Source organism: Carettochelys insculpta, chromosome 11, assembly GCF_033958435.1.
Source record: "Carettochelys insculpta isolate YL-2023 chromosome 11, ASM3395843v1, whole genome shotgun sequence".
NCBI lineage: Eukaryota > Metazoa > Chordata > Testudines > Carettochelyidae > Carettochelys > Carettochelys insculpta.
The window spans coordinates 804,077-827,597 of record NC_134147.1 but is presented as its reverse complement, the minus strand read 5'-3'; the positions used below and the strand labels follow the sequence as shown (position 1 = coordinate 827,597).

Sequence of the window (23,521 nt, the reverse complement as noted above, 5' to 3'; positions counted from 1 at the left end):
ACCGAGCCACCTCTTAAGATTCTCTTTAATAAATTAAGCCAATTGAGCTCCTAGAGTTTATGACTATCAAGCATGATTTCCAATCTAAGGGCTTGTGACTCTTTTCTGAACTCTCTCCAATTTACCAACATCATTCTTGAATCCAGGACACCAGAGCTAGACACAGTATTCCACTAATAGTCACATCAGGTTCAAATACACAGGAAACGTAACCCACCCACTCCTACTCAACATTACCATTTTTTTTTTTTTTTTTTTTTTTACACGACAGGTTGTTTTAACCCCTTTTGCACAGAATGGCATACCGACTTTGTTCAGCAGACCAAACCGTGTTCTCTCCCCGCCGCTCCTCAACCCCACCCCAAGAGGTGTTCACAATTACTTCTTCCCTGGATAAAGCACAATGTGTGTTCTTTGTTCCTATATAAGTGGCCATGAGTTCTGACGCATTAAAATGCATATTATGCTACAATCAACGTTAACAATTTAAGACATCAGACCTGCCGGCCTCTCAGGGACACTTCCAGAGCCATGTGCAAGTGAAGAGAATAGGGTTCTGAGACCAGTGGAGACACGAGGCGCGGGCATGGATTTACAGAGCACGGGAACATCCCACAAACAGAGCCTGTTGGGATCTAGTGAGCTCCACACAGGCAGAAGCCTCACTAAATTCTAACGTCTGCAAGTGGCAGACCACATGAGCTGGGCTTTCAAAACAAAACAACACAAAAGGGGGAGCTTTCAGGTAAGAATTAACATAAGAACATAAGAACATAAGAACATAAGAATGGCCATACTGGGTCAGACCAAAGGTCCATCAAGCCCAGCATCCCATCTGCCGACGGTGGCCAATGCAGGTGCCCCAGAGAAGGAGAACAGAAGACAAGTGATTTATCTCCTGCCATCCATCTCCTGCCCTTGTTATGAAGGCTAGGGCACCATACTTTATCCCTGGCTAATAGCCATTTATGGACCTGACCTGCAAAAATTTATCAAGCTCTTTTTTAAACCCTAATAGAGTCCTGGCCTTCACAGCCTCCTCGGGCAAGGAGTTCCACAGGTTGACTGTGCGCTGTGTGAAGAAAAATTTCCTTTTATTAGTTTTGAACCTACTACCCATCAATTTCATTTGGTGTCCCCTAGTTCTTGTATTATGGGAAAAGGTAAATAATTTTTCTATATTCACTTTCTCCACACCATTCATGATTTTATATACCTCTATCATATCGCCCCTCAATCGCCTCTTTTCCAAACTGAAAAGTCCCAGTCTCTCTAGCCTCTCCCCATATGGGACCCTTTCCAAGCCCCTAATCATCTTAGTCGCCCTTTTCTGAACCTTTTCTAATGCCAATATATCTTTTTTGAGGTGAGGAGACCACATCTGCACGCAGTACTCGAGATGTGGGCGTACCATAGTTTTATATAGGGGAAGTATGATATCTTTTGTCTTATTATCGATCCCTTAAACATTAAACATTCAACATGTTTTCCAGAAACAATGTAGGAAGAGGACAGTAACAGTTGTCCTGAAATTAAAAATTAAGGTTTTCTAAAGTTTTAAGGATCTGAAGTGTTTTCCAAAATCTGAGAAGGGCAATATGTGGAACATGCTTTCAGAAGCCCTAAAGAGCAATGTGCCAATGCAGAAACTACAGAACATGAAGCACCAAAAAAAGAACATCTATCTTGTGTTGATGGCATGTGACTCAGATGATGAAAATAAATACACCTTTGGATCATTATAAAGCAGACCCAATCATCAGCACAGACACATGTCCTCTGGAATGGTGGATGAATCATGAAGGGACACATGAATTGTTAACACAACTGGCATACACATTTCTTGCAAAGTCAACTACAGAAGCGCCACTTGACACCTGTTCCCACTGTCAGGTGACATTGTAAATAAGCAGCAGGCAGCTTTATCAACTGCAAACTTAAATAAATTGGTTTGCCTCAAAGCCTGGCCAAACAAGAGGCAGGACTGAGTGGACATGCAAGCTTTAAAAGTTTACATTGTTTTGTTTTTGAGTACAGTTACAAATGTAAAATTATGTTTAAAAGAAAGTAAGTTGCACTTTCATGATTCAGATACTATTTTTGTTTTTAATACAAGTATTTGAAATCAATGTATATGAAAATGTGGAAAACATCTAAAATATTTAAATAAATTGTATTCCATTAACAGCACAATTAATCATGATTAATATTTTAATCAATTGACAGCTCAATTACATATGCCTACAAAATAGTTAAAATATTGGCATCCCTTCTCTGTACTGCAGACATTTGATAAAGTGCACCAGAACCAAAGAATTAACTAAGGTTCCTTAATACACACTATGCCACACAGAACTACATTCACATTGGACTTTATCCAGGTATTTGTCAAGTAATAAATTCAAAGATCAGTATACCAAGATGTCTTAATTACGAACACTGTTTTATGTGAAAGAAAATGGAGACTTCCATTCTCCAATAAAACACCATGCCATTTTGCATATACATGTCATTTGATGAGACGGAACTGATAGACTACCAGAAAGCCTGGAATATGTTTGATTCAGCATAGCAGAGAATGAGGATACAAAGCCATTGCTCCCTGGATGCAGATGTACAGAGGTATTACACTTCATGAAAGCACATCTTGAGAAATTAAGGCATCTAGAGAGGAATGTTTAGAAGGAGGCTTCATCTAGCACCATGGAAGATGGCTGACTACAAGCCACCTAGAAAAGTTATACCAAGAAATAAGAATTGGCTAACTTGGTTGTATAAAATCAAAAAAAAAAAAAGCAGTCCTGTAAGACTTTAAAAACAAAATGATTTTTTAGGTGATGAGCTTTCGCGCGGCACACCCATTTCTTTAGATCTGCAGACAGTGCTGTACTGGAAATAGTGCTAGAAGTGAATTGGCACGACAATTATATAACAGAGACAAACAAACAAACATGAAATGAAAACAGACAAATGAGGTACAGAATGGAGGGTGCGAAGGGTGAGGCGGAAGCGGGGAGAAAATTATTTACCTCAAGTGTCTAGTAAGTTAAGTGGCTTGCCTGAGATCACTACAAATATCAAAGATAGGGAAGCTGTCTTTGTAATGCATAGGGTAATTGTTATCTCTATGGAGGCCAAGGAGCAAAGTATAGAATTTGAGCATAAATTCCAGTTCATATGTTTCCCTTTGTAATCTGGTGCTAAAGTCTCTTTGTTTTAAGACGCGTATTCTCAAGTCTTTAATAGTACGGCCCACTGACAGGTTTATGTCTGCTTTGTGTCCATTCATTCTTTGGTGAAGTGATAGTCCAGTCTGTCCAATATACATAGGAGGAGCATTGCTGACACATGATGGTATATGTAACATTGGTTGAGGTACAGGAGTAGGAGCCCCTGATCCTGTAACTGACATGGTTAGGTGCAGTGATGGTGTCTTCAGAATGAAGCTGTGGACAAAGTTGGCAATGGGTTTGTTGCAAGGAAAAATTCCAGGATTAGTATTACTGTGGCACAGCTTGTGGTGGCGAGCGAGAATTTTCCTGAGATTAGGTGGATGTCTGTAGGACAGAACAGGCCTCTCAATCAGATCCTCTCAGAGTGTAGCATCATGTTCCAGTATAGGTTGTTGATAATGCCTTGGAGGGGTTTCAGTTTGGGGCTACAGATAATGACAAGTGGTGTTCTGTTATTGATCTGCTTGGGCCTATCTTGAAGTAGCTGGTTTCTGGGTAGTCATCTGGCCCTGTCAATCTATTTTTTTTTTTAAATTTCTCCCAGGGGGTAATTAAGTTTTACGAATGCTTGGTACAGATCTTGAAGGTTTTGGTTTCTGTCAGCAGGATGGGAGCAGATGTGATTGTATCTATGGCCTTGACTATAAACGATGGATCATGTAGTGTGTCCTGGATGGAAGGTGGAGGCATGTACGTAACTGTAGCAGTTTGTGGGTTTCTGGTAGAGAGTGGTATTGATTTGCCCATCAGTGATTTGTACTGTGCTGTCCAGGAAATGGATCTCTTGTGTGGAATTGTCAAGGCTGAGATTGACTACCAATTCATCAAACAGCCGAAATAATATGGAAGAAATCTGATCCGTTAATAAATGAGAAGGCTGAAATTAAATGGCTTCTTTTTAAGCATGTGTTCAACAAGATAGCTACCAAAGGGAACAATCAGCAATATGGAAAACCAACCTTGAGAAATAAATTGAGAGGAAGTGGGAAAGCAAATACTGGAAAACATGAGCATGCATAAATCAGCCACTCCAGATTACAGCCTAACCCACTGATGTTTTTGAAAAAATCATGGACAAGAGGCAAGGCATCAAAAGATGCAAGTGTAATAATCCTGCAAAAAGGAAAAGAGTGTAATCCTGCCAAATTGTGTAACCTTCTCTGACAACTGATCCAAAAAAGAGAAGGTTCAACCATACAGTAAACCCCTGACTTATGCATAGGTTGCTTTCCTGGGCAACCACAGGCAAGTCAGATTTTGCAGAAGTCATGGAAGCAGGAACAAGGAGAGGAAGGGATGTGGGAGCCAGGCTGCTGGTCAGTTTCCCACCACCTGGTTCCCAGCTCCCCACCACTCATGATTTTGACTCACCTTAATCCAAGTAATGTGAAAATGAAAAATCACGTAAGTAGGGGTTTTACTCTATCTGTGGTTATAGGTTTGTCTATGCATTAAGGACTGCATATTTTTGCAGTGAAGAATGATGCTTTATACCATCTACACAATTAAAGCATGATGATTTATATTACTTATACAATTTTCATCTTATGAACTGCAAATGTGGATGTCATGATTTATATAAATACCCCCAGGGAAAATTTTGCACAAGAATAAGTCACTTAAAATACAGATCCCATTATAAATCAGCTTTAGAAAATGGCAGCTCTACTCTTTTTAATCTTTACAAAGCTCTTGACCTCGATCTCTGACGGCAGCAAGTTACATCCATTAACCATTGTTCTGCACAAAAGCATTCCCTTTTTAAGTTGGCTGCCTTTCTATTTTATGTAAAGTCACCTTTCTATTTTACAAGAAAAAAAGCAGAGAAATTTTACATTTCATTCTATAGTATTATTCTACATTGTCACATCAAGGCCCTTCTTATTCATCTTCCAAGTTAAAATCTGATTTTTTAAATCTCTCTATGCAAAAGCCTTCCAGTCACATTGGCTACGTCTACACGTGCACGCTACATCGAAATAGCTAATTTCGAAGTAGCGACATTGAAATAGCCTATTTCGATGAATAACGTCTACACGTCCTCCAGGGCCGGCAACGTCGATGTTCAACTTCGACGTTGCTCAGCCCAACATCGAAATAGGCGCAGCGAGGGAACGTCTACACGCCAAAGTAGCACACATTGAAATAAGGGAGCCAGGCACAGCTGCAGACAGGGTCACGGGGCGGACTCAACAGCAAGTCGCTCCCTTAAAGGGCCCCTCCCAGACACACTTTCATTAAACAGTGCAAGATACACAGAGCCAACAACTAGTTGCAGACCCTGTATATGCAGCACGGACCCCCAGCTGCAGCAGCAGCAGCCAGAAGCCCTGGGCTAAGGGCTGCTGCACACGGTGACCACAGAGCCCCGCAAGGGCTGGAGAGAGAGTATCTCTCAACCCCCCAGCTGATGGCCGCCATGGAGGACCCCGCTATTTCGATGTTGCGGGACGCGGATCGTCTACACGTCCCTACTTCGATGTTGAACGTCGAAGTAGGGCGCTATTCCCATCCCCTCATGGGGTTAGCGACTTCGACGTCTCGCCGCCTAACGTCGATTTCAACTTCGAAATAGCGCCCAACACGTGTAGCCGCGACGGGCGCTATTTCGAAGTTACTGCCGCTACTTCGAAGTAGCGTGCACGTGTAGACGCAGCTATTGGCTGCTGTTCTCTGGACCTTAGCCATTTCTATTATATTCTTTTTGACAGGAGATGACTAGAATTGAGCAGAGAATGGAATAAGAGAATACTCAACATTAGTATCTCTGTCATGCCATTATGTATTGTATGACTTTTTACCACCACTGCACAGGTACTTTCAATATGCAGTGCGCAGTAACATTTAGGACTGGTCAACACTACAGAAAAATCTGTACCTCTGTGTGACAGTTATGCCAACCTCATTCCTAGTGCAGACAGTGCTACGTCAGCTGAAGCGCTGTTACTGCCTCTCAGTGAGGTACATATGCTGATGAGACTGCTCTCCCCCATTAGCACAGAGAGTCTTCACTAATGTGCTAGAGCAGCACAGCTGTGTTGATGCAGCTTTTTAAGCAAGGACATGCCCTGAGTCTGCATTTACTTTAAAATGTAAATACAACTGATGAAGCATAAGGTATGTTTTAAATCTTAAAAAATAAAGCTTACCACAGATAGTACCTAGCACGGTACAGGCATGAGTTTATTACTCCTCGCATTGCCTATTTGAGACCAAACTTCATTGCCAACCCCCTTTTAAGGCCCAAGACCACACAGTCACTGACAGGGCCTGAGCTAGAACTGGGGAATTCTTGCTTTTAGTGCAACGTTCAGCTAACCAGAACACGCTAAACTCTCCTCTGTAAAGGAATTACTATCATCAGTCCCTTTAAGATGCTTCACTATGAGGCAACTCGTCACTGGAAGCCAAGAGCTGAGCAAGATAGTGAAACAGAACTGAGAAGACAGGAACAGGGAGGCTGCTTACTTTGCTGGAGGAGGAGACTGCTTAGGCCATGTTCCGTCGTCATTCTTCACTTCTATTAACAGCACCTGAAGAGGGAACGCAGTTTGTAGGGCAAGACAAAAGCGAACTTGTTTTACATGTTCTGAAAAATGACCAGACCCCTCCTAACAGAAATGTCTAATGGTTTTATAGAATATTCTCTGAATATTTAACATACTTTATATTCTGTTAAATGTATATAATACTTCCACTGCAGGGTCTATTTACAGACAGATTCTCTTCCTGTGCCCGGTACAGCAAACATTTTAATAAACAAGCCCAAAGAAAAACAGGTGTTGGCCTAGAGGACACTTCAATATCATGATTAAGGAATGTTGAGCCTCTTACCTGACCATGATAGATCCCAGCATCTTGCACTGTGCTGTCCAGGTTGCTGACCTGCTCATCAGCATTACTCATATATCTGCTCCATAATCTAGTTTCCTTCTCACTGGGGATATTAAACAGCTGTCGCATTTTCTTTTCAATGACAGCTGTTTATGGAAGAAAACTTAATGAACTTAAGAAATGCTTAAATATTTCTGAAAGAACTAACCAGACATACATTAAAGACACATGTCCCCATTTTATCAATGCTCCAGCCATAAAATATTTGTCTTGAAATCCAGTTTTATATACACTTGTCTGCCAGAAACTTCCTTTTTGGCTGGGCTGGGAGCAAGCTTGAGAAGCTTGTCCAATATATATCTTTTCTGACATGCTATACACAGCCGGATTTTGGAGATCAAATAGGAAGTGTGCTTAGATACTAAAAGGTCATATTATAGCAACCACCAGTCAACCACACCTATGGATCACATCAGTCCACATAAAGAATCATAAAATGGGGAAGGGATTAAATGATGCAAGGTACACAATCCAGCCTCGAATAAGATGAGCAAGCAAGGGATGCTGAAGGAATCATGACTAAAATATTCCAGCACATAAAGCCCAAAGAGCCACAGCCGCATCAGAATGAAAAAGTGCTGGAAACATTTAGACACAGAACTGCTTAAAATACTGGTGTGGCCATTTGCCAGGGAAGTAGAGAGAACACAATAAGCTCTGCCTACCCCTTAACCCCACCTTCTCCTTCATTTAGAGTGAGCCTTCAGCAGACCTTTTCAGCCCACCCCAGCTCCCCTGGCCTCAAAGGTCAGGCAGTTTTTCCACCCTGAAATGACCCTTCCCTCCTCTCTCACCCTAGACAGATCCAGCACTGCCTCCAGCCCACAAGGTTGGTTTGGGGTGGTGGCAATGACAGCCTTCCCCACTTCCAGATGCCCCAACTGCACTGTACACGCGTGCTCAGAGCAAGAGGCGCTGAGGAGTGGTGGCACCACACTCACTCTGTAGCACACACTGAGCCTAGTGAGGTGATGGTGGCAGCTGCCGGAGTGAGGCATGCAGCCACCCTCACATGGAGCTGAAACGCAGGAGCAGGTCAGAGGCAACCCAACCTCAAGACTGGTGATCTGATACCAATAGGCTGAAGGGCTCTAACCCCACTTACTGCTAATAAATGCAGTGTTTGTCACCGTTCCTTACAGGAGCCAAAGCTGCAGTATCACTCTGCTACTTACTGATGGGGTCTGCTTTGCTGAAGTGACAGGTCAGCACAGTGTCAGGATCGCTATTTTCACACAGCTTCAGTTCCAGGAGATAAACTTCTACTTTACAGTGCTTCACAAACAGACCATACTCCACCACCTATGAAACAAAAGGCTCCCTGTGAAGCGGACAATACTGAACACCCACATAGTGAGATAATCATTTTATAAGGACCCTCTACAGCCTGGACTGGGTGCTTAAGGAGTGGGTTACAGGTTTAAATTGGGGAGGGGGGAAATGAACACTTATCTAGTAGTCAGATACTACTGCAGGGTGCTGGAAATTCACAAATTTAATCCCAGCTCAGCCCTCATCTGTTGTGTGACCTAGATCAAGGGTGAGAGAAGTGGCAAGAGAAGTCGTCAGATCACAGAGTGGATGCACAAGCTGTGTTCGACGAGAGCCTGGTCTTGGGAAGGACTAGGAGCCCAAGGGCAGGAGATGACAATGCAATGGCTGGCACTGATGTACATCACATACCTCAGACAAGGTAAATCTTGTGGGAAACAAGAAGGGAGGGGGAGATGGTGGCAGTGGAGAGAGTGAGGGAGGGGAAGATATAATCTTAGCATTTAAGCCCAGTGGGGACCAACAACTGCCTATTCTGACTGCCCGCTTATTTTAAGGCCCTTAAACTTTACCCATATCCCTCTTTACAGCCCACTGACTTCAGGGAGCAATGAGCTGATTAGGCGAAATATGATCCTACCAGGCATACCACGCTGCAAAGACGAAAATGCTAAGAAGTTCCAGCCAACCTGACATGAGGGAAAATTCATTCCTGACTAATCTAGGCATCAGTTTACCTAAGCACGTGCGCAAGACACAGCAACCAGACATCCAAGATGGAATTCTCTGGACCATCTGAGAGCACCGATCCATCCTAGCCACTGTCCCATCTCAAGCTATGGCCAACTGCTGATGATTTGGCGACAGGGGAGGGATTACAAGCATCCATCAGGGAAAAACTCCTTTATGATACCTATAGGTGAATGGCTGAAGCCATACAGCATGAGGTTAGATTGTAGTCACTGTCATGCCAAGCTTCAAGTGTTATGGTAGTGCTGAAGGCAACATGACCAATTCTGTCCTCCCCAAGGTCCATATGGAAAGGGAATGAAAGGGGGACCCACAATTCAAATTCTCAAGCCATACAGGCATATCACAACCCAGCCCACCCCCCCTGCCCCACCACACACAGACCTCTGAAGCTCTCTCACAAACCAGATTAAAGCTTAGATCTCTTTCTGAAAGACTTTGGCTATAAAGGTTCCAAGGAAAGGCATGTCTGCCACCTCCCTACCTGAACTATTTCACTGTTGAATCAGCCTCACTGCTAGGAAACACTATCCTTCAGAGTTCAGTTTCTCCAGAGATTCATCTTCAGACCACCTTATTACATCTCTGGCAGCAAGATTAAAAAGTCCTGACCCATCAAAAATACTTACCACATGTTCACGCTTGCACACCGTGATCAGGACAGCACTTAACCTTCTCATCACTAAGCTACTGAAACTGAGCTCCTCCAACCCTATATTGTAAAGGCTTGTGTTCCCGTCACTGGATCATTTTTATGGGCGCTCCACTGAACTCTCCAGTTTTTCCAAACCCTCCTGGAAGTGTGGGTGGTGATACTACCAATGCTGTGAGTAGCCACAAGATCACTTCCCTACTTCTACTTAATAGTCCTCTTTTCATACATCAAAGGGATCATGCTAACCTTTTGGTCACCACAGCACCAAGAGCTCACATCAACTTAATTTTCCACAATGAGCCTCAAATCCTTAACTAAGGCACTACTGTCCAAAACAGAGCCACCCATCCTGTAGACCTAGCCAGAATTATTTGTTCCCACATGCCTTGTTAACCACCACTGTTAGTGCAAGAATATTGCAAACTGAGCATTTGCAAAAGGAAGTGGTTCAAAGATGGAAGACAATTTTTTTTTTAAATTTCAGTTCAAATAATGGATTCCTATTACAGCAGACACCAAATAAAACTACTCTCTAACGTAACAGCTTAAAGATGCCAGATAAAAGCAGTTATGTAGTAAACAGCAAACTCATTTCTAGTAAAGATTTTCTGTAAACAGAAACTTAGCCTGTGGTATTGGGTAAGAACCTAAAGAAAGCATACATCATCGCTTTATTGAGAATGAAGTGCAGACTTAAACTTCACGCGTGCAAATTTCCCAAGTGTGAATGACAATGGGGGCTGTTGAGTTATAAAACCTCTTCACTAGTTTAACAGCATCTTTTAACATGGAGTCCCACAGCCTGATTTCTGATATCAAAAGAATGAGCACCTCATCATCTAGTCCACTATTGCCCAAATCAGACCAATAGTTCATCTAGGCGCTATGCAAACATATGACAATAGCAAATACTGGACCCCTCAAAGGATGGCGCAAAAAAAAATTCCTATTTTGGAAAATTATGGAATAAGCTGCATGAAAGGAAGAAGGAATGGTTTCAGCTAGTCGTCTAGATATGTACCCTGAAGCATGATTTATCTCCTAATTCTTTACGCTACCCAGTGTTACTAATCACATATGTCTAAACCTTGAGTCCAAATAAGTACTTAGGCCCAATGGTATCTTGTGGAAATGAGATCCAGATGACACCTGACCAGTTTACATGCAGAGAGTTGAAGCCAGATATTTAGTTTTACTGGTAGCTGAAAGCCCATGCTGTCACACAGCACATGAGATTCATAAAGTCACATGTGAAAGAGCCAAAAACAAATTAAGTTAAAAATCGGACAACTGACCAGGGAGCTGAGCCATGACTGAACCTGGTGATGCTGTAAATGAAAAGTGCTCAACCACTGTGCAGCTGTTTCCAATCACTTCACTCTGACTCTAATATGCTAGGCTTCAGAGAAAGTTTGATATTTTTGCATGCTGGTCATGTTGATCAGGAGGTGCAGGGAGTAATGAGAAATTGCTCTTGTGTTGTGCAAATGCATAGGTGAGCATCTGGGCAAAGTGATCCATTACCTGTGCAAGTATCAGAGGGGTAGCTGTGTTAGTCCAGCATCTGAAGAAGTGAGTTAACTCACGAAAGCTCATGCTCTAAACTTTTCTGTTAGTCTATAAGGTGCCACAGGACCCTTCGTTGCTATTACCTGTACAGTCTACTCTCCTGCAACTAATGAAACTACTACATACAAACTAGCTGAACAGAAAGGGTGTCACCTAGTCATGTCACCTCTGAGATCATTACTATCTAGGAGTGTTGGCATGGCAGAGATACAAGTCTTAGTATGCACAGGAGAGCAGAGAACGGAGGGCTGAGGTTCAGAAATCCCCCAGGCCAGATTAACACTTCTGGGGGCCCTGGGTGGGATCAAATACGGAGGGCGTTTCAGGGTTCAGTGTGCAGGAGGGGTTTTCCCCACAAACCTTCATTACTTGAGAGCAGGAAGGAGACTAAACTGTCTGGCAGATTTTGAAAGAGGAATCTCAGATTCACGTACACTTACTTTTCTTACAATAGGTTGCTGGCCCTCTACACAGCCATACCAGTTCACTAGCTTGTTCCAGGCTTCAGTGGGAACCAACACATAGTCCAGCTCATCAATGAGGTGTTCTTTTAAGGTCTGCGTTTCTGGATCTAACAAAAGAGGGGAGGAAACAGCGAGATGTGAGAAGAGGGACAGAGTAGATGTTACTGGTTTAAAGGTATTCCATACATTCTGCAAAACATAATATCTCCAAGACATGCAAATCAAAACGTCCTTAACCCTTTGAATGCTGGCTAATAACAGGGCTTGTACAGGTTGAAAATCACTTGTCCGGCAGGACCACAGATGTCGCTGGACCAGATTGTTCCTGGAGAGATGCTCCAGCTGCATTAACGCAGCAGAGTTCTTTTGGCAGCAGGGAGCCCCATGGCCGGCAGCCCCAGGCTAAGAAGGTGGGTCCAGGAGCACCAATGAAGGGAGCCCAGCCGGGGTCAGAACTCACACCAGGATCTCTGCAGCAGGGAGATGGCTGGGGAGCCCAGGCTGAGAGTGCCCCACAGTAGAGAGCCAGCTGGAAAGCCCAGCTGGGACATGGAACCTGCCGCATTACCATGGTAGTGGGGGAACATAGATGGTGCAGGGGAGCCCTGCTGGGTCATGAAGCTCTGCCAGCAGCCCCTCAGCAGCAGAGAATGCAGCTGGAGTAGGGGAACCCGGCGGGAAGCCAGCTGGGGCACGGACCCCACCAGCATCCCTGTGGTAGTTGAAAACCCAACTGGGGAGGAGATGCCTGCAGCCCTGTGGTGGGGTGCCCCATCAAGGAGTCAGGCAGCCCTGCAGCACGCTCTGGCTGGCAGCCCAGTTGCAGGGAGCTGGAATGAAAGCTCCCAGGCACCCTCAGGGCAGCGGGCTGGTAGCCACCAGGAGGGGATCCCAGCCAGCAGGCTGGCAGTCCCCCTCACTCTGGAGCAGCCAGGAGACCTGACCTCCCCTGGCCCAGCAAATCCCCTCTTTCAGGAGCACTCAGGTCCTGAGGGTGACAGACGAGGGAGTTAATACATGTCCTGTCAGACATGGAAGATGGCTAAGGGGTTTGGGAAGCAGGTCTATGCCTACATCAAGAGGAGCACTGGCTGATAATTCCCACTAGCAGCATACCATACATCTCTCTGCTGCTTCAGCCATTCCTCACTCACCAATAACAAGAAACTGCAAGGGACAGTTAACATTACAGTAGCACAGGCCAAAGGTTGTAGCACAAAAACTCAGGCAATGTACACAGGGGCAGGCTTTTTATTAGCACTCATGTTTGTGAGGCATTTGTGCACTGTAAGCCTAAATAACGAGGGCAACCTATGAACTAAAGCAAACAAGGGGCACAAGACACTCTGCACCTTGGGAAAGGGGCTCTTTCGGAGTCACCATGGTGAAGCTTCATACTGACAGCTATAGAAGGTAGAATTTCAGGACAAACGCTATTAATTCATTACATCAGCCTGAGCAAAACAGGATCATCTTTCAATAGCCTTCTTCCTCTCAGTCTCAGAAAACAGCTGAAGTATAAATGGAAAAGTTAATTAAAACAGATTTAAATGGAGGCTTTCCACTGGATGATTTAAGCCACTTATTTAAATTACTCTGATTACCCCAGCTTGGCATTGTCTCTCAGGATCTGGCTGCCATTTAAAGCCGCAGTGTCCAACATGCTGTCCGTTCAACATATATGGCAAACTGGACTCCATTGTGTGGCCAATCAGCTCACTAGAGCTACATGCCTGGAGCACCCTCCGCCCTGCTGCGCACGTGCCCCATCACTTGGCGGGACGAGCAGGTGGCAGCAGCAGAGGCGGCTCGTCACCTGCTACGTTTGGGGTGCCTGGCTAGCAGGGTGGGAACAAAGGGTGTCTGGCAGGGCAGGGGGTGTTTACAAAAACGAGGCAGGTCATGTTTATTCTTTAAAAAAGAAGACTGAGTTGTGACCTGACAGTCTTCAAATGCGATAAGGGCTGTTAAAAAGAAAATGGTGGTCAATTGCTCTCCATGTCCATTGAAGGGAGGACATGAAGTAATGGGTTTAGTCAGCAGGACATGAGATTTATGTTAAAGATTAGGAAACACTTTCTAACTAAGGGTAGTTCAGCTCTGAAATAGCTGTCCAAGGAAGTATCTTCATTGCTGGAGGCTTTTAAATGCACATTAATGAAAACACATTGATGACATAGGCACACTTGGCCAGGCCTCAGCACAGTAGCCTGACCTGTGGAGGTCTCTTTCAGTCCTGTATTTCTCTGATTCTAAACAGGGGCAACTAGTGGGAGGGGCAAAGAAGGCACCAGCTGGGATGAGGCAACACACACACACACACACACTTGTGCCCGGCTCCAGCCCAGGACCTCCTGCACTCTTCCCGTCACCTCCGCTTGAGGCATTGCCTGTGGGGGGAGCACGTTGCCTTCCTTTAGGCAATCTCCCAGGCAGCATGAGCCACACTGCCCAGTATAGCACAGCAGCTGCCTGAGAGAATGCAGCCCCTGCAATGCACCACGCAGCGTACAGCATGGCTAAAACCAGGAGAGGAAAGGCTCTGGCCCCACAGCTTCAATTCCAGCTCTGCCACCAGGCCCTCTCAGCCATTTAACAAGGGGCATGTGACCATGTGTCAGGCCTCCTTCCCCACTGAGACTGAGTGCAGAAAGTAGGGGCCCACAAAAACAAAGACACCTGGCCTATTCATAGGCTTTATTTGAAAACTTAACAAGGTTACAGATCCCTTGGACCCTGAAAAGTAGACTGCCACCACCCAGGTAGAACAAAAGCCCCCTTAACCCAGGTAGATACACCTGGGATTACCTCCCTAGGGGCACCCCAAGCTCTTAACCCTCCCTCTAGAGAGAGCGCTCAGACAACAAAACTAATTTAGTAGCTGACTGTTTGGTCGAAGACACAGACTCTTCTTAGGACACAGGATCGGATCAATTGCTTACAAACTGATTTATTCACAAAACAAGAGAAAAATAAATCGTGGGTTGCATGCAGAGAAAAAAAATATTTCCCTGGGATTCAGCTTAGAAGTTACAGGGGAAAAATTTCAAGTCAGACAACAAAAAAAAAGAAAAGAAAAAGAGCAGCCAAACAACAAAACAAGACAACGAGAGAACAGAGATGGCAGTCCAACCAAATTCAGAATAACCATAGCCTGATCTCATCTAACTACACACCTTTATGGCTGATTTTGAGACCATCAGGATATTTATGATTTTCATTCCAACTGCCTGGGAGTCATCTCCTCCCTCCATCTTTCTCTCTACCATCCCACAGACAAAAAGTTCCAGAAACTGCAACTGTTCTCAGTTCAAAAAAGTTATTCCGCTCCCATTGGCTCATCAGGGCTTAAGTTACTTCTGGAAGAGATTAACCTTTTCTCTACTCATTCATGACACCATGTACGCCCCTCCCAAGCATCATGCGTGACTCCACAAAACTGGTAATTAGATAAGCTGAGGAATTTGAAAATTTGCAGATTTATTATGAAGCAGCTGCTAGTTGGACCATAATTAAAGTTGTTAACATTTCCATGCAAAGCTAAGCTTTCAACCTGTTCTAAAACCTACAATGCATAACCAGATCTTTCCCTGCAGGGATGATGCCAAGAAGAACTGGGAATAATGAAGTACCTTTCCCAATCTCCAGTGCAGGATTCCAATTCACGCACTCCAACAAAACTTTACCATCCTCTGTACAGCACCACTGATGTCTCCAACACTTGTAGTTTGGATGAGATCACACAGAGTTAGGAGACTGAGGAAAAGGCAATAAAGTACTAAGATGGTCCAAAAAAAACAAAAAAACAAAAAAAAACCAAAAAAAAACACCACACACTAAACTGAGGGAGACAGACTGAATATTTCCTGCTCCTCCCTCCCCTTTTCAATACTCCCAGGTTTGTATTTTCAAGTCTCATATTTTGGAAGTATTTGGGGAGAAGGCAGTACCTCAGAAACTAATTTTTTTATGGCAAAAAAAGTTTGTAACAGTAAGACAAAAATTACATAATTTTCACTACCACAAAAATTATTCGCACCATATACCTATAGACGACCAAGCAGGCAATGAAGAACTGAAGCAGTGTTACCACTGGTTTCTACTCAGCCATTGGCTTAATTTTTTTAATAATTTTTAGTATTTGCATTTCCTCAAGCACTTAACAAGACACAGCAAGAAGTTAACTAAGTCCCAGACACAGATCCAGGAGAACTGGTTTGTGAGTCACATCAAACTTAGCACTTAAAAACCATCACAAATTCACAGAAGTTTAGAATTGAGTTTCTCCCAGAAGAATTCACCAGTGAACTTCAAGGAGAGAAATCCAAACTTGCAGTCCTTTGGTGGAAGAGACTGCTGTTCCATAAAGGTCTGAGGCACTGACACACAGGAGAATCACAAGTCTCTTTCCTAGATCCAGCGGAGAACAGGTATATCTTGCAAATAGCCTGGTAAGGCGCCTGCCAGACTAATCTTCGTGCCAGTCAATTGACAAAGAAGCACTAAGAGTGACTCCAAAGTAGGACATTTCACATTCCATGCTATGGTGTCAGACATTTAAAAGTACCATCACAGGTGCAAGAACATAAAGAGCGCATCGTATCACCTGACTGAAAAGATCAGCCAGAATTGAAAAGCCTCTTACCCCCTGCACCAGACACACCAGCCTAGGTCTGGTACTAGGGAACACAGAATTTTACAGCATAATATTCTGTTCATTTTTCCCAAACATTAACTCTGAAAATAAAGTTTCCTAGAGTTGTCAGAATTCCATATCAGGCTAGGAGTTCATTCAAACTCACACAGCTATTGAAACTCAAATTAGACAAACATTTTGGCTTCCAGGTGCAACATTTGAAGATTTTTCTATATCAGTTTCTATTTACAATAAAGTTGACTGTCTTCAGATACAGACAATTTCATGGCAGAGGGTGTGTGGGAGGGAAGGAAGCAGCTGCAGGCTAAGGTGTGGAGAAATGGTGGATAAAGATACTGTTTCCAGCCTTCTTAGAAAAATTATTCAGCCTTACTTCACTCAACCATTTACAGCCTGAAAATTCTAAATCTGGCACATCACCACAACAGCCCGGTGTAGTCAAACACATTTCACCTATCCCTCAATTTACGGAAGTAATTTGTTTCATGAAAATTGTAAGGTGAAAATTCATAAATTGAAAATGAAAGTCCATTAATCTCGATGTAAAAAATTCTTAATGGTTACTGACTCTCCCCACCAAAAAACGTTCCAAAATTATATAATCATAAAAATAAGAACGGTGCTATTTTGTTGTTTTATTACATTTATAGCCATTACTCAGTTCTTACATACTGGTGAAGAAGGTGGTGTTGACAGGAGTTTCATGGGACCATCTGCGTTATCATTGCAAACAGCTCTCCAGTGACTTCAACCTCCTTGATTGAGGTGTTATCTTCAGCTTCTGAGGTTGAGGACCAGCTAATGGTGATGAGGGTTCAGACAGAGGCAATGAGGTTAAAGGTTGAAAAAAATTACAGAATTTAAGTTTGTTCTGCAGCCCTCTTTTTGCTGTCATACAACTCCTCACAGCATCAAATGGCTTCATGAATTTGTCGCTTGTATGCTGAACTCCATTCTAAGTTTGGGTCATTGTCAGAGAATTTGTGTAGCCGCCTCCAACGCACTGAGGGGAGTGGTTTAGTGCCCAGCATTTTTTGTGGTTCATCCAATTCTTCCTCCTCTTCTGTTCACCTTTCTTCAGGCAGCTGAATTAATTCTTTGTTGGTCAATTTTTCCACCCTGTGACAACAACAGGTCTTGATTCATCATGTGTGTCTACTTCACTGAATCATGCTTGAGTTGCCAGTTGCCCAATAGAATTTGAAAGTCCTTTGCTTCACCCTCAAAGCCACGGAAATCATGACATTTCAGCAACAGCTTTTTCAAAACACCATTAAGGATACTTTGAGTTATTTTATTCCATGCAATTGCGATATTTTCTACAGCCATCTTGACATTGTAGTTCTTCCACAACTGCTTGATTGTTGGTTTGTCTTCTCCATCTGATGCACATACCTCATCACCACTTGCACACAGTAAGCTTAAAATGTAGCAATGATGCCTTGATCCATTGGTTGAAGGATGGAAGTCGTATTTGGAGGCTAAAAGAGCACATGAACGTTATCGCCATAGTCTTCCACACTGATAGGTATCAGAGAGGTCGCCGTGTTAGTCTGTATCTTTGAGAACAGCAAGAAGTCCTGTGGCACCTTACAGACTAATGTATTTTGGAGCATCAGCTTTCGTGGGCAAAGTCCTGCTCCATCAGATGCATGACGAATCCGACGCATCGACAAAGCGGGTCTTTGCCCACGAAAGCTTATGCTCCGAAATATCTGTTAGTCTATCAGGTGCCACAGGACTTCTTGTTGTTCACACTGGTAGGGTGACCATGAGCATTATCAACGATCTGTAGCCATTTATTATCCAGATTATTTTCTGTACAATATTCAGAGATGAATGATGAAAGGTAGCTTGTTATGTAATCACCAAAAGCATGCCTTTTGATTAGAATGCTAGACCTCAAGTCTAGAGTAATGCTTTGTGTAAGCCTTAAGTGCCCTCAGATATTCCAAATGGTAAACAAGGAGAGGCTTCAATTTCACATCTTCCAAATTTCCACCAACAATCTCAGTCAATCCTTCGAGGCCTTGAAACCTGTTCCTTTTGTTATTTCCCTTGAAATAAATGTTGGCAAAGGCATTCTTTTCCAGAAAAGCCCCATTTCATCAACATTAAAGATGTGTTTTGGAGCACATCAACCTTTATTAATTATTCGTTGCAGTGCGGCTGGGGAAATGTTAGCTGCCTGAATATCAGCACATGCTGCTTTGCATGTAACACAGACTACAAAAACGTGAACACATTTTACAGCACTCAAACCAGCCATGACTTGCTTGAACGTTACTTTGGCATGGCATCCCCAACTTGCCTCTCTTCCTCGGCTTTCTTCTTCAGGTCTTCAAACAACGACGAGCTTCCTCATCATGAGGGAGTAAGCCCTAAGGGCATGCTGCATTCAAGGGCTGTCAATCCAATATATTAAAGTCTTTCATGTTTACCCATTATTGCATCCCTGGCCTTTGTTATTCAATGCAACTTTCAGCTCCACCAAAATACATTTCTGCCATCTTTTGTTTCTGCACAGCGATCGTACACACTGTTGATGGCACCAAGTTCACTGCCAAACATGTCTTTCGATTGCTGGCCCTCTACAATTCTTTTATTAACTTCAAGTTTGGTAGCCACGAATTTTGCTTTCCTTGGTTTCTTGCCCTTAATGACAGCTCCTGAAGAAACTTCTTCATGTCTAGGACCCATGATGATCACAAATAAAGATATCTGAAGGTTAATATCACCCACAGTCAAGATGACACAAACACAACATAGCATGCGATCCAGCTGGGTGGCTAAGGGAAATGAGTCAGCCTTGCGCTGCATACTGCTGTATTCCTCCACTTTACTTACTTACGAAGCGGACAATCAGACGAATGTTGCTTCTTCTTTGTAGAGAAAATGTTTGTAAAATTGAAAAACAGTTATAAATTTACATTGTTTGTGGTATCAAAAATTCATAAATCAAAGTTTGTAAACTGAGGCATAGGTGTATTGATATTCCACTATTTCATGCGCCCTCTGGACTATGCTGTGCCCCTGAGAAAAGTTAGCAGATTTTGCTTTTGTGAGGGCAGGCAATGAGACGAGAAGCTAAATTATACCATCAGACTGAAAAGACCTGCAGGAGCTAAAGGACACACTTTCAAAACCGTTAAAAGCTCCTGGATTCTCCTGCCCTACCAGAAACAAACCCAGGCATTCAGTGCACCCGAGCTGCGCATGCTTTACCTGCAAAGAGTCCAGAGTTGTCGATGGGTCCAGGAAACAGATTAGGCTCTCCCACATTGTACATGTCCCAGCTGTCAAAACCCACATACTTCTTCCACTGTTTGAACCATCGACTGTCAATCAAATACCTGGAACAAAGTTTGAACAGCAAGATGTCAGGAGCATTTTTCAGTTTGTACCAGCCAGAGCGCATACTATTACACCTCTCTCCCTGGAGGAGGAAGAGCTAGTGCAGGTGCATAGGAATCCATGCAGCTAAGAAAAGCCTGGGAGCAGAGGTCACTCTAGGCCAGGGATTCCCAACCTATGGGTCAGGATCCAAACATGGGTCACCCTTAGATTTGGTAACAGTCACTGGCTGAGTGGCTCGGAGCCATTTGCAGCTCCCGCCACTGCTGCCACTCACTCCTCTGACTCCCAGCCCCTGCCCTGCCACACTGAAATGGAACTCAATTTAATTGGCTTAACAGCCAGCAGTCCCATTGCAGCACAACAGGGCAGGGGACTGCCCGTGCTGCAGGTGAGGGAAGGGAACGGCAACAGCCCAGTGAAGGAGAAGCCAGGGGCAGCGGCAGCACTCATGTGAAGTAAGGGGGGATGCAAGGGGTTTAAGCCTGGGGTGGGGCAGCAAATCAAGATATATAATCTTTTTCCCCAGGGAAGAAACTCCCCTTCTTCCCTTCTCCCTGTTTTGAATTGCCTTGGGTCACAAAGTCTGGCTGAATTGTCAAAATGGGGTGCCATCTCAAAAAGGCTGGGAACCACTGCTAGGCTAAGGCAACCCAGCTGCATAGGGTGGAAGATTATATTCATGACTGGGAGGCCTATCAACACTGCAGACCAGAACTGCAAGGCTGGCCAGAATGCCTGTCCTGCTCTGTGTAATGCTGCTTGCCAGCCAAGTCACACACTGCCTTGTAACCAACCTTTACTGGAGGGCAACTAAAATGATTAGGGGGCTGGAGCACATGACCTATGAGGAGAGGCTAAGGGATTTGGGCTTATTTAGTTTGCAGAACAGAAGAGTGAAGGGCAATTTGATAGCAGCCTTCAACTTCCTGAATGGTGGCTCTAAAAAGAATGGAGAGAGGCTGTTCTCAGTGCTGCTGTATGGCAGAACAAGGGCAATGGTCTCAAGTTACAGAGGGGGGAGGTGTGGATTGGACATTAGGAAAAAGTATTTCACCAAGAGGGTGGTGAAGCACTGGAATGTGTTACCTAGAGAGGTGGCGAAATCTCCATCCCTACAGGTTTTTAAGTCCCAGCTTGACAAAGTCCTGGCTGGGATGATTTAGCTGGCGTTGATCCTGCATTAGGCAGGGCGCTGGATTAGATGGCCTCCTGACATCCCTTCCAGCCCTAGGAGTCTATGATTCTACCTGTCACTGGCTGCTGAAATGGCAGCAGTAGCTTGTCTCAGAGCACTTGCAGTGGCATGGACTGGCTAGAATAATTCGGGACACCACAGACATGTTGGCCAAGGGCTTGCCACTCAGGAAAAAAGGATGGATAAGAAGGCAGGAGCTCTGGGAGGGGCACGATGGGGGTGGGAAATGGGCCTCGGGAGTGGTGGTGAACTGTATCCTGAAAAACTAATAAGCATTTTATCACAGGAACAGGAGAATGACCTACTGACTTGACTAGGCAACCAGTTAAGTAGTTAGGTCAACAGAGTGCAGTTCCCAGCCTTGCAACTTTGGGGAAATCATTCAGGCAAATGTCAAATGTCCACAAACTTGGAAGGGCCTCAGTTTTTATTGGTCATCCTGAGTCATCTATTGCCTGTTTTTTGGGGATGCTGAAGACTAATAATTCCAACTAGCTTCTGTGCGAGCTTCTGATCTGCAGCACCAGTAGGTAAGCCACCCAAAAATCAAGAAAGTCCAAATGAGCACACCCTTTTGAACACCTAGTTCTTAACTGCTCTCTGTCTCAGATCCTCTGTTTGTAATCTTTGATGGTAATTAATAATGGCAGGCAGTATTACTTTGAGAATCACTGAGAAAATGCGCTATTTCACGAAATACCTTGTAAATAAACTATCACCTTACATTTGTCTAATGTTTGTTGTGGTTCCCACCCACACCCCATTAACACCACTATAAATTTTACATAAAGTAGATGAGGGAGATTAATGAGAAACCAATTATTTTTGTTCTGTCACTCAAAGCTTGTGGTTGTGTTTAACAAGTTTGGAAGGCAACTATGGTTTCATCGTTGGTGCTCTGAACCAAAGGCCTAAACATGCTCTTCTAGTACACACCAAACTCCCACTGAAGTCAATATTGGGCTGAAATATAAGGGCAAGGTATCTCATATTTGTCTGAGATCAGGTATCTCATATTTGTCTGAAAAGTGCTTCCTATGCTCTAAGTGCTATATTCAGTACACAAGATGAAAATGCATTGCTGTGGGAACAAAGCACAAATTATTTTTAAAAAAAGTTAAGTTAAAAATGTTAAAGAGATTAAAATGACAACACAGAATTAAGGACATGTTTGAACTTCCCAAATGGAAAAAGATACCAACAGAAATTTCTCATTTAGACTACAAATTCTCTTTCAGAAAGGAAATAATTGGCTTTTGCACACTGTAGATTCTACAATTTTATTTCATTTTTCTCTCCCTGCACCCTCAACTTGCTCAAAAGAATAAAGTTTCCACAACGAGACAAATACCAGGTTTACATTACAAGTTTTTGCTAATGGTGCAACCCGCACCACCACCTCCTGCTCCAGCCTTCAGACCAGAACACAACATTCCTACCCCACCCACTGCCCCTCCTACACACCTGAACTCCTGACCAGAATCTGCACCTCCGCCCCGTCCAGGGCACCTCCGCCCTTGCGTCCTAACTCCTGCCCAGAGCCCATCTCGCTCCCACTCCTTTACCCGAACTCCCTCCCACACCCCACGCCCATCCCGCTCGCCCCGAGGTCCCCTCTGCGTTCCTCGCAGCCCCAGCGGGGGAGCCCCCTGCTCTGTACCAGACGCTTTTTGTCCACCCCTCCTAGACACGGACTCCCAGACAGAGCCTTTAACTCCCGCCCCAACCCGCAGCGCCCCAGCGCCCCGAGCCCCTCAGTCTTGGCCCAGGCCGCCAGCAGAGCCCAACGTGGCCCTGACGAGCCGCGAGCGCTACGAAGGGCTGAAGAGCCGAGCCGAGCCGAGCCGGCAGGTTTCGGGCGCACGGCGCAGGCCCACGTCAGAGGCCTGCCCCAGGGCCCACGACCCCGTGGCTCCCCGCAGGTGACGCAGCCCTCCGGCAGGCACAGCGACGGCCCGCAGCCGGGGGCGCGACCCCGGAGCGAGCCGCCAGCTCCACTCTCGCAGAAGGGCGGAGTCCCCCGTAGCACAGGCCCGCAGCTCCCCGCGCCCCCCGGCCCGGCCCGGCCCGGCCCCGCTCACCAGGAGTCGCCCGACCGCAGGGCCATCCCCAGCAGCGGGCCCAGCTCCGCCCGCTGAACCCCGACGTCCGGCATCCCGCCGCCACTGTCCAGCTCCGCCGCCATGTCCGCGCGCGCGCGCGCCCGGCCCGGCCCGGCCCGGCCCCGCCCCGCCCCGCCCCGCAGCGGATATCCGGCCGGCCTGACGCAGGCGCACTGCCCTCCCGCGTGGCGCGCGCCCCTGCTTGACCGGCCGCTCGCTGGGCGACACTGGGCATGCGCAGGAACGTTCGCCGAGGCGGCCGCACTGCCTGGGCACGGAGGCTGCGCCCTGTGGTGCCGGGGCCCGAAGGGGCCGGGGCAGGACAGGTGGGGGGATGGGCCCGGGGCGGGGCGGGGCGAGCACAGGCCCGGGG

General features: G+C 45.1%; 1 protein-coding gene across 4 annotated transcripts in view; it reads right to left on the bottom strand.

The window, feature by feature from the left end:
- Window positions 1–23,248, bottom strand: part of USP4 (ubiquitin specific peptidase 4) — a 64,312-nt gene extending 41,064 nt beyond the window's left edge. For 3 of the 4 annotated variants that reach the window (XR_012646944.1, XM_075004936.1, XM_075004937.1), the window contains exons 1-6: window positions 23,128–23,248; window positions 19,720–19,847; window positions 11,814–11,944; window positions 8,303–8,429; window positions 7,068–7,213; window positions 6,702–6,766 (exon numbers count right to left, since the gene is read on the bottom strand). Coding sequence is in view for 3 of the 4 variants with exons in the window: in XM_075004936.1 (XP_074861037.1) it covers window positions 6,702–6,766; window positions 7,068–7,213; window positions 8,303–8,429; window positions 11,814–11,944; window positions 19,720–19,847; window positions 23,128–23,231 (701 nt within the window). In the remaining variant the exon portion in view is untranslated. Of the gene's footprint in view, window positions 1–6,701; window positions 6,767–7,067; window positions 7,214–8,302; window positions 8,430–11,813; window positions 11,945–13,189; window positions 13,296–19,719; window positions 19,848–23,127 lie in introns of those variants that run through there. The other variant, XM_075004938.1, reaches the window with a different exon arrangement.
- Between the last annotated feature and the right edge of the window lie 273 nt (window positions 23,249–23,521).